Genomic DNA, 16,189 nt, shown 5'->3' on the forward strand with positions numbered 1-16,189 from the left:
TGATGGAGGCTGGGAGAACCATGTTAGATATTCTACTTTCCAAAGGCCACCATGCTACCATCTGAAATCTTGCTGTATGCTCAAGGCTGTGATTGTATTACTGGCAGTAGCCTTTAATTTTAGCTCCTTTTTTGTTTTTAAGTTTATTTATTTATTTTGAGAGGAAGGAGTGCTGGAGACGGGTAGAAAGAGAGGGAGGGGGAGAGAGAGAACCCCAAGCAGACTCCACACTGTCAGTGCAGAGGCTGATGCAGGGCACAGTCCCAGGAACTGTGAGGTCATGTCCTGAGCCCACATCAAGAGTTGGAGTCTTAACTGACTGAGCCACCAAGGCACCCCTTTATTTTTAGCTACTTAAGCTTTCTGGCATGCCAAAAATCTTGAGGCAAAGAATTACAGAATGTCTGTCTACCTACTTGGAATGCTTTTTTGGAATTATGGAGATAGGAATGGAACATACAATGAGCAAAAAACTTAAGAAATCATCTTACCGACAAGATGGAGTATATCCATGTGCACTATCCTTCCCATTAAATATAGATAAAAACCTCATATTATATATGACATATATATGACATATTTTTTAATGTTTTTAAATCTTTATTTTTGAGAGAGAGAGAAAGAGAGAGAGAGAGAGAGAGAGAGAGAGAGAGAGAGAGAGAAAAACTGTGAGTGGGGGAGGGGCAGAGGAAGAGGGAGACACAGAATCCGAAGCAGGCTCCAGGCTCTGAGGTCTCAGCACAGAGTCCAATGTGGGGCTCAAACCCACAAACTACAAGATTATGACCTGAGCTGAAGTTGGATGCTTAACCGACTGAGCCGCCCAGGTGCCCCTAGAAGACTCTTAAAGTTGGAGAGATAAAAAAGCAAAGTAGCCAGAGACTCCAGACTCAAGAAATGACACAAAGTGAGCTCCATGTATTTCCTCTTTGACTCCTGTATACATTGGACTAGATATGACAGAAGCCTAAATCCCAGAAATGCCAATGGATACAGAAAATAAAAGCCTCAAGAAAAGTCTGCTCTATCTTGACAAAGAAAAAGGGCAACCTAGTCAGGAAGAAATGTTTCTTTTTTCTTTACTTTGATAACCATCCGCCTTCAGACAAATAACACGGGGGTGGGGAGGGGAAGCAACAATCCTCCTATCTTTTTTAGCAAAGGCTAAGTGGAGAGCCTAGATTATCATCCTTGACCGATGCTAGTAAGGGACCCCTCCCACCTCCTCTCTACCAGTGTTGTGTCAGAGGAGGCTTCTTGCCCTCATGAGGTAATAATATGGTGTCCCTTCCCCCCCAGCCAGGATGGTATCTGAAGAGGCCAATTATGGAACCTGGACTTTCACTACCACACAGAAGTAATGAAGTGTCCCTCATAACCACCTCCCCATGGTGCTAGTGGAGGCTGAGTAGGGAGCTTAGATTTTCATCCTACCTGGTAATAAAAAGGCAACCCTTACTCTCCCAGTGGGATGATGATGTCAGCAAAAGCAAAAGGGGAACCTGGATATCCATCTCCTTCCAGTAATAACAAGGTATCCCTCCTACAGGGTTAGTCAGAGTGGGGAGTCTGGACTTTCACCCACCAATCAAGTGATAAAGAGGTGGTGTCCCTTTTCCCCCACTGGAGCAGTTTTAGTGAAGACCTGCAAAAACAGGTGATTTAATAAAACCTAGAGTCTCATAACATAAAATTCAAAAAGTTAAGCACACAATGAAAAATCGCTCATCATACCAAGAACCAGAAAAATCTCAATATGAATAAGAAAAGACAACAGACGCCAATACCCAGATGACAGAGACATAAGAATTATCTCACAACAATTTTAAAGGGCTCATCATAAAAATGCTTCAAAGAGGAATTATACAAATGCTTAAAACAAATGAAAAAATAGAAAGTATCAGCAAAGAAATGGAAATTATAAAGAATATTCAAATGGACATTTTACAACTGAAAAATATAATAACCAAAATAAAAAATTCACTGGATGGGTACCTGCTGCTCAGTCAGTAGAGCATGGGACTCTTGATCTTGGGGTCATGAGTTTGAGCCCCATGTTGGGTGTAGAGATTACTTAAAAAAAAACTTACTGGATGGGCTCAACAGTTGAATGAAAATGACAAAAGAAAAAAAAATCAGTAAACTTGAAGATAGAACAATAGAAATTACAAAATCTGAACAACAGAGAGAAAATGGACCAAAGGGAAAAAGTGAACAGATAGGGATCTATAAAGCAAGAACAAAATATCTATGTGTGTCATTGGAGTCTCAAAAGGAATAGAGAAAGATAGGGAGGGGGAGAAAAAAACATCTTAAGAAATAATGGCTGAGAACTTCCAAAATTTGGGTACAAACATGAACATAAATCTGAGTGAGGCCCAAATGTGATGAACTCAAAGAAGTTCATGCCAAGATACATCATAATCAAACTTTAGAAAATTTAAGGCAAGGAAAAATGTTTAAAGCACTGGGAAAAAAGCAATGCATTACCTAATGGAAAACAACAATTTCAAGGTCATCAAACTTCTAATCCAAATCCATGGAGGCCCAAAGGAAGTGGCACAACATTTTCAATTTCAATTTCAATTTCAAAGAATAGTCAGCCAAGAATCCTACCCAGAGGGAAAATATACTTCAGGAATGAAGGTGAAATTAAAACACTCTCAGATTCAGGAGAACTAAGATAATTTGTCATAAGCAGACCCACTCTAAAAGAATAGCTAAGGAAATTCTTCAAACACTAAGATAATGATGAAACAAGACTCTTGGACCATCAGGAGTGAAGAAAAAAGCAAAAAGTAAAAGTATGGGTAAATATAAGAAACTATTTTTCCTTAATGTTTTCTAAATTATGTTAGACAGTTGAAGCAAAAATTGTAATATTGTTTGATATGGTTCTTAAGGCATGTAGAAAAAATATTTAAGACAGTTATAGTATTGGTGGACTGAGTGGTGAAGGAACATAAATGGAAGTAATATTTCTATACTTCACTCAAACTGGTAAAATGCTGACACCAGTAGTTTGTGACTAGTTACATAAGTTATGTAATATCTAAAGCAACCTCTAAAAATTACATATATATATATATATATATACTAAAAAGAAGTATGTATAAATCAAAGTGGAATTCTAAAAAATGTTCAAATAGTTCACAAGAAGGCAGGAAAAGTGAAACAAGTGAATGAAAAACAATGGGACCAAATAAAAAATAAACAATAAAATAGTAAACTTATGCTTTAACTTATCAATAAGTACATTAAATGTAAAATAGTCCAAATACATCAACTAAAAAACAGATTATCAGAATGGGTTTTTAAAAATGTGAGCCAACAATATGCTATAACCAAGAAAGTCACTTCAAATATAATGATTTGGATAGGTGGAAAGCAAAAGGTTAGAGAAAGACATGTCATATAAATAATAATCAAAAGAAAGCATGAGTGGCTTTATAGGGGCGCCTGGGTGGCTTAGTTGGTTAAGAGTCCGACTTAGATTCAGGTCATGATCTCAAGGTCCCTGAGTTCCAGCCCTGCCTTGGGCTCTGTGCTGACAACTCAGAGCCTGGAGCCTGCTTCAGATTCTGTGTCTCTTTTTCTCTCTGCCCCTCCCCTCTCTCTGTGCACGCACATGCTCTCTCTCTCTCTCTCAGAAATAAATAAACATTAAAAAATTTTCTTAAAAAAAGAAAGTAGGAGTAGCTTTATTAATATCAGATAAAGTAGATTTCAGAGCAAAGAAAATTACCAGAGAACAACATTACATAATGATACAACAATCAATCCATTAAAGAAATTTTAATTAAAGTTTTATATGCCCTAAAAAACAGACCTTTAGAATATAGGAAGGAAAACTGATACAACTTGAAAAATATAAAAGTTCCCAATTATATTTGGAAATCTCAACACTCTTCTCTCAACAGGCAGACAGAAAATCAGCAAGAATGTAGAAGAACCTAATACCATTAACCAACTAGGATCTAATTGACATTTACAGAAGAACACTCCACTTAACAACTAAATAATATACATTCTTAGGCAGTGCCTTGGAACATTAACCATAATTGGCCATATTCTGAGCCATAAAATGAAAATAACAAATTCAGGACAATTGAAATTATATAGAGTATGTATGTAGATTTATGATGCCTTGATATCTGGTATAGTAAGTCCTCTAGCTTTGTTCTACTTTTTAAAGACTTTCTTAGCTGGGAATGCAAGCTGGTGAAGCCACTCTGGAAAACAGTATGGAGGTTCCTCAAAAAACTAAAAATAGAACTACCCTGCGACCCAGCAATTGCACTACTAGGCATTTATCCACAAGATACATGTGTGCTGTTTCAAAGGGACACATGCACTCCCATGTTTATAGCAGCACTATCAACAATAGTCAAAGTATGGAAAGAGCCCAAATGTCCATCAATGGATGGATGGATAAAGAAGATGTGGTATATCTATACAATGGTGTATTACTCAGCAATCAAAAAGAATGAAATCTTGCCATTTGCAATTACGTGGATAGAACTGGAGGGTATTATGCTAAGTGAAATTAGTCAGTCAGAGGAAGACAAAAATCAGATGACTTCACTCATATGAGGACTTTAAGAGACAAAGCAGATGAACATAAGGGAAGGGAAACAAAAATAATATAAAAACAGGGAGGGGGACAAAACAGAAGAGACTCATAAATGTGGAGAACAAACTGAGGGTTACTGGAGGGGTTGGGGGAGGAGGGATGGGCTAAATGGGTAAGGGACACTAAGGAATCTACTCCTGAAATCATTGTTGCACTATATGCTAACTAAGTTGGATGTAAATTTAAAAAAATAAAAAATTAAATTAAAAAAATACTGTCTTTATTCAAAGACTTACTTTGAATTTTGAAATCAATTTCCACCAAAAAAGAAAAAGTTATGTGGATTTTCTTTAGACATGATTTAAATTTCAATATCCAATCCTCTCTAATATTAACTGTCCCAGTTCATAAACATTTTATATCTATTCATTTAGTTAAGTCTTTACAAATTTATCTTAGTGATATTTTGTAGTTTTTCAGTGTACAGATTTTTTTATGTCATTTATTGGATATATTTTTATATATTTGTTATCTTTGAAGCTATTTGTTTCTAAAGTATATATGGAAATACAATTTTGTGTATTTTCCTGGTATTTGGAACTGATAATTTCACTTTTTTCATACAGTATTGTTGGTGCATTCACTTGAATTTTCTATGTAACCCAGTCTTGTTATGTATGAATAATAATAGATTCCAATAATTATATATTTCATATCTTTTTTATTATGTATTTATAGCTCACATATTTTATTATACCACCTAACCCCCTTATTATTTTGTTTTATTATTATTTTTTTAATTTAATGTTTATTTATCTTGAGAGAGAGAGAGCAGGGGAGGGGCAGAGAGAAAGAGAAAGAGAATCCCAAGCAGGCTTCACACTGTCAGTTCAGAGCCTGATGAAGGGCTTGATGTCATGAACTTCGAAATCATGACCTGAACTGAAATAAATAGCTGATTGTTCAATCGATTGAGCCACCCAGGTGTCCTGTCCCCTGTATTATTTTAAATAAAAATAATGAGACATCTTGTTACATTCCCAATTTGGGGGGAAAGCTTTCAATATCTTACCATTATATCTTGATGCCCATGGAAGAGTTTTTTGTTTGTTTTTGGTTTTGGTAGATATTCTTAATCAAATTAAAAATATTTTATTCCTAGCATTCTAAGAGGCATTTTCTCTTATTAACTATGAATGGGTATTCATCTTTCACTTATGATATATTTTCATGACCTGAATTACTAAACCAAGAACTCTTGGCTTATTTAAATCACATTCAACTATATTTGTTGAGTGCCTCTACTGTACCAGGCCATCTGTGAGGTATTGGAAATACAAAGATAAACTGTCATAGAATGGGTACTAAATGTTTCTGAAGCAGAACTAAAAATAATGACTAACTACAAACATAATACAAAAAAAATCTATTTTTTATTAAAATAAATTTTTAAAAAGTTGAATTGATTACAATCATTAGAATAACTTTAATCCAAGCAAACATGCACAATTGAATTTAAATTCTTATCTTTCAGACTTGGGATGATGGTTTAGCGCAGGTTGCTAAAGCATGGGCAAACAAGTGCAAGTTCAAACACAACTCCTGTTTATCAAAATCCTATGGATGTCATCCGACTTTTCAATATGTTGGAGAAAATATCTGGCTAGGTGGATTCAGCATATTCTCACCAAGATTGGCTGTTATTGCTTGGTTTAATGAAACTGCATTTTATGATTATAATGCCCTATCATGTTCCAAAGTTTGTGGCCATTACACACAGGTAAATATTTGATAGTTTACTGATTAGTTCTTCTTTATGCACATTTCGATCAAAAGACAACTTTTTGAGCATTTTCTTTTAAGTGTCTTTTGAGTATCTAAAAAATACACCTTTATTTGAAAGCTATTTATACTGGGAATAGAATTCTATGTATTGATTTTTTTTGTGTATTTGTTTGTTTTGTTTTTCTGAGTTTAAAAATCTTAAAAAGTGAGACTGTCATCTCACTTGCATTGTTTCCAACTAGAAATTTACTATACTCTTTTATTTATTCCTTCGTACTTAATGTGTCTTTTTGCTCTGACTGCCTTTAAACCGTTTCCCATTATTACAGGTCTCCAGCAGTTTCATAATAATGCACTGCAGTTTTCTTCATGCTTTTTGTGCTGCTGTTTACTAAGCTTCTGGGGACTATAGGTCTATGGTTTAAATCAAATTTTGAAAAATGTTTGCCATTATTTCTTCAAATATTTACCATTCTCACTTGTTCCTCCCTTCAGAGTTGTTACCCATGTAGGAGACCACTTGAAGTTTTTCTATAGTTGACTGATGTTTTCTTCTCTCTTGATTATTTCCCCTCTATGATTAATTTCAGAGAGTCCTATTGCTATACCTGAAGTTCACTATTTTTTCCTCTTTTAATATCATCAATGACTGTATCTAGTATGTTTAATCTTTCATCTAGCTTTTTAATCACATGGGATACAGTTATAGTCACTATTTTAATGTTTTCCCTCCTAATTTACCATCCATGTTAGTTCTGTGTTAGTTTAAATGGATTGATTTTTCTTCTTCGTTATGGGTCAAATTTTCCTGCTTCTTACCCCACTGGAGAAATTTTATTGTATTTTCAACTTTGTAAATTTTGCCTTTTTGGATGCTGCATTTATTTATATAACCATAAATATTCTTGAACTGTCTTCTGGGATAGTTACATCATCTGAAAATTGGTTCCTGTAAGGCAAGACTCTTATGCAGATTCTACCCAATGCCCCAGAAATTGATATTTTCCAGTGTGGCTAGTAGAAATAGGCTCCCTTCCTAGCCCTGTTTAAGTCTTAGCATTCTTTCCTCTAGCTTTATAGGTAGTTCTTTCCCGGACCTAGGGTAGTTTCTTCACATGCATGCTGATTAATGCTCTGCTGAATTGATGGTGAGGACTCCTTGTAGATCGCTATAGTTGTGTCACTGTACGATTTTTACCACCCCGGTGCTATGTTCCTGCCTCCTTGGTCTCCCCACATTTTCAGCTCTGCCTCTGAATCAGCTGAATTCAGCTATGTGAATCCATCAAGCTTCTCCTGGTTTCCCACACCTCAACCCCCCACCTCCCCAGCCATGACCTGGAAACTCACAGCAATAATCTGGAACAATTGTACAGCCTGAATCTTTTCCTCTCAAACCACAGCGGACATTGATGTTAGTTGCCTGATGTTAGTACCTTGAAAACATTATTTCCTGTTATTTTTCCAAGTATTCTGGTTGTTTCAGTGGGAATTTTTGGTGAGAAGTAGAGGTCACTTTTAAGCTAAGCCAATCCTGAAAATGGCACTGAGCTCCTATGACGCCTCATTTGAGTGACAGAAAGGGCTGTCTTCTCCAAACTTACTCATCTGTATAAGATGTATACAATGACTCAAAGCAAGTCATTTTTATCAGAGAAGCACTGAACAAAGAGGTTAGCAGCTTCCATGCTCCCCCTCTATTCACCCTTTGCCCAATAACAGGACACTGTAAGTCTGGACACTCTTCTCAGGATAGATGTTGTCTGCAAAGAATATAGTTTGGCTACTGCTGGGAAAATTGAAAGAATAGAATCCAAATGTCAGGTGTACTGATAACAAGCAGAATGCAATATCCTTAATATGGCATCAAGACCAAGTTACAACCTTTATATAATCCTTTGACTCTCTCTCTCTTTTGTTTCCAGAAAAAAGGAACCTTTTCCCAAATAACCCTCCTCCCCTAGCATTGCTGCATCAGAATTGGAAGTTCACTCCTCACTGGCTAATTTACACATACGCTTAGGTAATTAGGAATGGGTGCATTCTTCCTATTGGTTCAACAACTATATCTTGCTTATGTTCTAAACAAAATAAGCCAAAAATTTCTTGCATTTACCATTGCAGATATTCATACTGAAGTTACAACCAGTGTTTGCATTGTCACATCTAGTCCCTTTAATGAAAGCAATACGTTTTAAACCTACACATAGTCAATATTTACTTTTACCATTCCCAAAGCCAAAACAGAATCACAACTTAGATACATTAAACAAACAGAATTTTATGGAGTTGTCATTTATTCGTGAACCAAATTTTTAGACATGGTTTCCTAAAATATATACATGCTTGCAGTTGTATAGCTTACTAGCTTTTTGAAACATTCAAAAGGAAAAGGATCTCTTTTGGATCTAGCTTAATTTCATTTTATTAAGTAGGAAACTAGAATTTATCTGTCAGAATTTATGTGTCAGTCTCTAAAGCCACAGACATGGTTAGAAGCAAAACTCATTTCTTAATTCTCAGTTCACTGTCCTTTTTATTACCCTTTGCTTTTTCTCAGGCAACCAAAGAGGCATTAAAATATATTTTGTAAAACTGTTGATTCTGGCTACACCTACACCATGGGAAATAGTGACTAACACATCAGTTTATAAAATATGTTAATAAATTTTGTTAACCGAATTATAAAATAAATGAATTCAGAAAATTCATTCATGTTGTCAAAATCTATTTTAACTTTCCTTGGAGGATTTTGCTTTTCAAATGGAGGAAATCAGTATTCTCCCTTAATTCATTCAGGAAATAGAGAAAAATTCCCTTCTATCATTGTCACAAAGAAATAGTAATCTGCTTCACTTTTTTTCTCTCTCTCTCCCCATGTCTGGTTTTCCATAGGAGTCTTCTTCTTTTTGAATAACTTTGCTATTTTTTGCAACTAGACAAAAATAAAGATTCACCATATCTGTGTCAGGCATCTTTCTTCAGTAAACTCATTATGTCCTTAATCTCTATCCCTGTCTGTCTCTTGTGACTTAACAAAGGTAAGAATATGGTTAAGACCACAAAATTTGAAAGGTGATCATAAATGAAGTAGAACATTTCTGATAAAAAGAAAGAAAATTTCATTATTGCTTTCCCTTATATTATGATTTTAATATCATTTGTATGATATGATCATGGAGAAAATTTAAATATATTTCATAAGTCATCTAAAAAATATAAGTGTTTATGTTATATTCTCCTTTTGATTTATGAGAATTAACAGTGAGGAAAAACTAGTTAGCCCTCAGGAAAGCAGACTAAACAAAATAGTTGTTTAATAGTAAAAATTAAGGAAAAAAACACAATAAATAGCGTGCATTCTTTTTTGATAGCATGACAAAGATTAGACCTGTTCTCATAATGCATTGTTTCCATAAAGTTGTTTTACATATTTTATTTTAAAATTCCTTTCCTTATAGGTAGTTTGGGCCAATTCATATAAAGTCGGTTGTGCAATTACAATGTGTCCTACACTTGGGAACCATGAAACTGCCATATACGTATGCAACTATGGACCTGCGTAAGTTATTTTGCTATTCAAAATATTTTAAATTAAAATACATGTTAAGAATTGTTTCCAAAATAGAACCTTATACTAAAGAGACAAGTATATTTTTGATAAGTGAAGTCTCGTGCTCGCTTCGGCAGCACATATACTAAAATTGATAAGTGAAGTCTCTGTCTATAACACTACTCAAAAGAAATACATTAAAATAGAAGGTGGTGAGAGAATATTACCTTATGTAAAAAAATTATACCTGTCATGAAATAATTAAACTTGAGAGTGAACATTATGGAAACTTTAAAGTTTAAAAAAAAAAGATAACAAAATACATTGTCACAGTAATATCTAAATATTTGGAACACAAAATAGGGTGGCAGAGGCTTATCTAGTGTAACATACTTGGGATGAGTAAATGATTGAGAATGACAGTGGAAAGCATAGTTTTCTACGAAAAGAATATCATAATTTTTAATTGCCTTGCTGATAACTTTATATCTAAATGGAAATAGAACATTAGCCTAAGGGGAATCCCAAACAATGACATTCTGGAACTCTTATCCCAATACATAGAAACATGAAAGAAGATAAAAATCAGTTAGTAGTTCAACTCTTTTAACAAACAAAATTTTAAAAACAAAATGTACAAAAAAATGAAAACACAGGCAAAGAATAAATATATATAATTTGCAAAACTAATCTGATATGTGCAAAAATTGCTATGGAGAGGTACAAAATGTGTACATCTCTTTCTGTATTTGCTATGGTTCTCTCTCAGTTAAAAATAAAAATAAGAATGACAAATACACACCCTTAAAACTTGGGGAAGAGTACAATTTTTATAAATACCAGAGAAATTGCAGAACCACTGAATGCTTCTTTATTACCATTCAAAATAGAATACACAGAGAAAAAAGAATCCAAAAAAAAAAAAATAAAAAGAGCATCAGTTATCTGTGAGATAAGTTTAGGGAGAAATGGTTTCCTGAAAGACACAGGGACAGAAAAATATTTGAAGAAATATGGCCCCAAACTTTCCAAGCTTAAGGAAAATTATAAACTCACTGACCCAAGAAGGCTAACAAATCCCAAATCTGCAGAAAGAAAACTACACCAACTCACCTTAAAATAAAAAATTTCAAAACCACTAATAAGAGAACATTTTAAAAGCAACCAGACAACTAAGACATGTTACATACAGAGGAAAAGATAAGGATGATAGATTTTTCAGTGGAAATAATGTCAGAGACAGAACAGCAATATCTTTAAATACTGGAAGAAAAAAAAAACTGTCCACTGAAAATTTTATATCTTTTGAAAATCTTTCAAAATTAACAAACCATTGGAAATGGTAACCACATGGGTAATATATAGGATGTTTTTCTTATTATTTAACTCTCTTTCAAAGATAATTATTTAATTAAAGATAACAGCAGTATATTGTGAGAGTTGCAACTACACAAAATTAAAATATGTGAGAACTGTAGCACAAAGGTTAAAAGAGAAAAATGGAAGTATATTAAGGTTCTTCTACTGTACATTAAGTGCAATAATTTAACTTGACTGTGTTAAGTAGAAGATACATATTATAAACCCTAAAGTAACTACTTAAATAATAAAACAAACAGCTATAGCAAAGACACCAGCAAAGCATGTAAAATTAGATTTCAAAATATTCAATTAATACAAAGAAAGGCAGAAAAAGAGGAAAAGGGAACAACAGACGAGACAAACAGAATAAATAAAATGATAGCCTCAACCTAACTTGAATCAGTAATCACATCAAATGTAAATGGTATACCCAAAGTAAAAGGAGGAGATTGCAAGATTGGATAAGAACTCAAGAACCAATTATATTCTGCCTGCAGAAGCACATTTTATTTCTTTTAAGATTTTACTTTTAAGTAATCTTTACACCCAATGTGGGGTTCTAACTCAGAACCCTGAGATCTAGAGTTACATGCTCCACTGACTGACACAGCCAGGCACCCCTATGAAAGCACACTTTAAATATAAAGACAGAAATAACAAGAAATCAACCACAAGAAAAAGTCTGTAAAGAACATAAATATACAGAGGTTAAATAATATCCTACTAACCAACAAATGAGTCAAATAAGAAATCAAAGGGGAAATACAAAAAATACATGGAGACAAATGAAAATGAAAACACAACAGTCCAAAACCTTTGGGATGCAGCAAAAGCTGCTCTAAGAGAGACATTTATAATAATACAAACCTACTGCAAGAAGCAAGAAAAATCTCAAATAAATAACCTAACCTTTACTTAAAGGAGCTCAAAAAGAAAAGAAACAGGGGCACATGGGTAGCTCAGTTGGTTAAACATCTGATTCATAATTTCTGCTCAGGTCATGATCCCAGGGTTGTGTGATTAAGCCCCGCATCAGGCTCTGTGCTGAGCTTGGAGCCTGCTTGGGACTCTCTCCCTCTCTCTCTCTGCCCCTCCCCTACTCACACTCTCTCTTTCTCTCTCAAAATAAATAAATAAACATTTAAAAAAGAAGAAGAAAAAACCCCAAAACATCAGAAGGAAAGATATAATAAAGATTAGAGCAGAAATACACAAAATAGAAACTAAAAAAAAGGAAAGAAAGAAAAAAAGAATGAAAGAAAGAAAGACACACAATAGAACAAATCTATGAAACTAGAATCTGGTTCTTTGAAAAGATAACCAAAATTGATAAACCTTTAGTTGGACTCATTGAAAAAAAAATAAAAGAGAGAGGCAGTACTCAAATAAAATCATAAATGAAAGAGAATAAATAAAAAATGATACCATAGAAATATAAAAAATTCTAAGAGAATATTATGAAAAATTATATACAAACAAATTGGACAACCTAGAATAAATGAATAAATTCCTAGAAACATATAACCTACAAAAACGGAATCAGGAAGAAATAGAAAATTTGATCAGATTGATTATCAGCAATGAAATTGAATCAGTAATCAAAAAGCTCCCCAAAAAAACAAAAGTTCAGAACCAGATGACTTCACAGGTGAATTCTACAAAACATTTAAAGAAGTAATTCTTTGTCTTCTCAAACTATTCCAAAAAATAGAAAAAGGAAAATTTTAAAATTCATTCAATGAGGCTATTACCTTGATAGAAAAACCAGATAACGACATCACAAAAAAAGAGTACTGCAGGACAATATCTCTGATGAACACAGATGCAAAAATTCTCAACAAAATATTAGCAGACCAAACCCAACAATACATTTAAAAATCATTCACCATGATCAAGTGAGATATATTCCTGGGATGCAAAGGTGGTTCCATATTCACAAATCAATTAACATGATATATCACATCAATAAGAGAAAGGATGAAAAACATATGATCATTTCAATAAATGCAGAAAAAACATTTGACAAAGTACAACATCCATTCATGATAAAAAACCCTCAACAAAGTAGGTTTAGAGGGAACAGATGCCAACATAACAAGGCCATATATGAAAAACCCACAGCTAATATCATACTCAATGGTAAAAAACGGAGAGTTTTCCCCCTAAGATCAGAAACAAGACAATGTCCACTCTCACCACTTTTATTCAACATAGACACAGCAACCAGGAAGAAAAAGAAATAAAAGGCATCCAAATTGGTAAGGAAGAAGTAAAACTTTCATTATTTGCATATGTCATGATATTATATATAAAAAACCCTAAACTCCACCAAAAAAACTACTAGAACTGATAAATGGATTCAGTAAGGTTGCAGGATACAAAATCAATGTAGAGAAATTCATTGCATTTCTATACACTAATAATAAAGTAGCAGAAAGAGAGATTAAGAAAACAATCCAATTTACAGTTTCATCAAAAATAATGAAATACCTAGGAATAAATTTAACCAAGGAGGTGAAAGACTATAAAACATTGATGAAAGAAATCAAAGACAACAGAAATAAATGGAAAGATATTCCATGCTCATGAATTGGAAGAACAAGTATTGTTAAAAATGTCTATACTATCCAAAGCATCTATAGGTTTAATGCAATCCCTATCAAAATACCAATAGCATTTTTCACAAAAGTAGAACAAATAATGCTAAAGTTTGTACAGAACCACAGAAGATATCAAATAGTCAAAGCAATCTTGAAAAAGAATAAAAATGGAAGTATCACAATCCTAGATTTCAAGATCTACTACAAACCTATAATAATCAAAACAGCATGGTACTGACACAAAAACAGACACAAAGATCAATAGAAGAGAATAGGGAGCCCCAAAAGAAACCCATGATTATACGGTTGATTAATCTTTGACAAAGAAGACAAGAATATGCAATGGAAAAAAGACAGTCCCTTCAACAAATGGTGCTGAGAAAGCTGGACAGCTACATGCAAAAAAAAAAAAAAAATATATATATATATATATATATATATGTATATATATATATATATATATATATATACACACACACACACACTGGACCACTTTCTTGCACCATATACAAAAATAAACTTAAAATGGATTAAGGACCTAAATGTGAGACATGAAACCATTAAAATCCTATAAGAGAACACAGGCAGTAATTTTTCTGACATTGGTCATAGCACCATTTTTCTAGATATGTCTCCCAAGGCAAGGGAAACAAAAGTAAAAATAAACTATCAGAACTATATCAAAATAAAAAGCTTCAGCTCAGTTAAGGAAATAATCAACAAAACTAAAAGACAACTTACTGAATGGGAGAAAGATATTTGGAAATGACATATCTGATAAAGGATTAGTATCCAAAATGTATACAGAACTTATACAAGTCAACACACACACAAAAACAAATAATCCAATTAAAAGTGGGTCAAACAGGGGCACCTGAGTGGCTCAGTAAATTAAGCATCCAACTTCAGGTCGGGTCATAATCTCATAGTTTGTGAGTTCTAGAGTTCTAGCCCCATATCAGGCTCTCTGCTGTCAGCACAGAGCTCACTTCAGATCCGCTGTCCCCCTACCCTCTGCCCCTCCCCTGCTTGTGTGTGCATTTGCACGCACTCTCTTATCAAAAATAAATAAACATTAACAAAAATAAAAATGGGTCAAAGACATGAATAGACATTTCTCCAAAGAAGACATATACATGTCCAACAGACATATGAAAAGATGCTCAACATCACTTATCATCAGGGAAATGCAAATCAAAACCACAATGAGGTATCACCTCACACCTGTCAGAATGGCTAATATAACAAACTAATGAAACAACAAGTATTGGTGAGGATGTGAAGAAAAAGGAACCCTCATGCACTGTTGGTGAGAATGCAAACTGCTATAGCTACTGTGGAAAACAGAATTACCATATGATCCAGTAATTCCACAAGAACATGTAAACAGTAATTCAAAAATATATATGTACCCTTATGTTTATTGCAGCATTATTTACAATAGCAAAATTATGGAAACAACCCAGCTGTCCATCAATTGATGAATGGATAAAGAAGTCATATATATATAATGGAATATTACTCAGCCATAAAAAAGAATAAAATCTTGCCACTTGCAAGAACATGGATGGATTTAGACAGTATAATGCTAAGTGAAATAAGTCATCCAGAGAAAGAAAAATATCATATGATTTCACATTTATGGAATCTAAGAAAGAAAACAAAGAAAAAAAGGGACAAACCAAAAAAACAGATTCTTAACAACAGAGAACGTACTAATGGTTACCAGAGGGGAAGTAGGTGGAGGAATGGGAATAGGAAGGAATTAAAAGAGTACACTTTTCATGATGAACACTGAGTAATGTATAGAATTGTTGAATCACTATATTATACATCTGAAATTAATATAACCCTGCATGTTGACTATACCTGGAATTTAAATAAACACATACATACATAAATAAATACAATTAAAATAAACCAGAAAACAAACAAAAATAGATTAAAAGTACAAGAATGGAAAAAGGTTTACTATGCTAACATTAGTTAAAAGAAAGCAGCAGCATCTATACTAATAACAGATAATGTGGATTATAGAGCAAAGAATAATACCAGAAATAAAGAAGGTCGTTTCAAAATGACAGTGGGGTTAATCAAGAAGCAACCTGAATGAAATGGAAAAGTTCCTCCAGGAACACAAACTGCAAAGGATAAATGAAATCAAGAAAAACCACAGAGCAGTATCTCTTATGAACATAGGTACAAAATTGTAAACAAAATTTAGCATTTGAATCCAACAATATAGTAAAAGCATAATACACCTTGTCCAAATAGAATTTATTCCAGGAATATAGGGGTGATGTAGCATTCTAAATA

At 33.6% G+C, this 16,189-nt stretch overlaps 1 protein-coding gene across 1 annotated transcript in view; it reads left to right on the forward strand.

The window, feature by feature from the left end:
- Window positions 1-16,189, forward strand: part of GLIPR1L1 (GLIPR1 like 1) — a 35,879-nt gene that overhangs the window by 11,642 nt on the left and 8,048 nt on the right. The window contains exons 2-3 of the mRNA XM_023257260.2: window positions 6,108-6,353; window positions 9,820-9,920. Of these exons, the coding sequence (XP_023113028.1) occupies window positions 6,108-6,353; window positions 9,820-9,920 (347 nt within the window). The remainder of the gene's footprint in view (window positions 1-6,107; window positions 6,354-9,819; window positions 9,921-16,189) is intronic.

The sequence above is a fragment of the Felis catus genome, chromosome B4 (assembly GCF_018350175.1).
Source record: "Felis catus isolate Fca126 chromosome B4, F.catus_Fca126_mat1.0, whole genome shotgun sequence".
NCBI classification, from domain to species: domain Eukaryota; kingdom Metazoa; phylum Chordata; class Mammalia; order Carnivora; family Felidae; genus Felis; species Felis catus.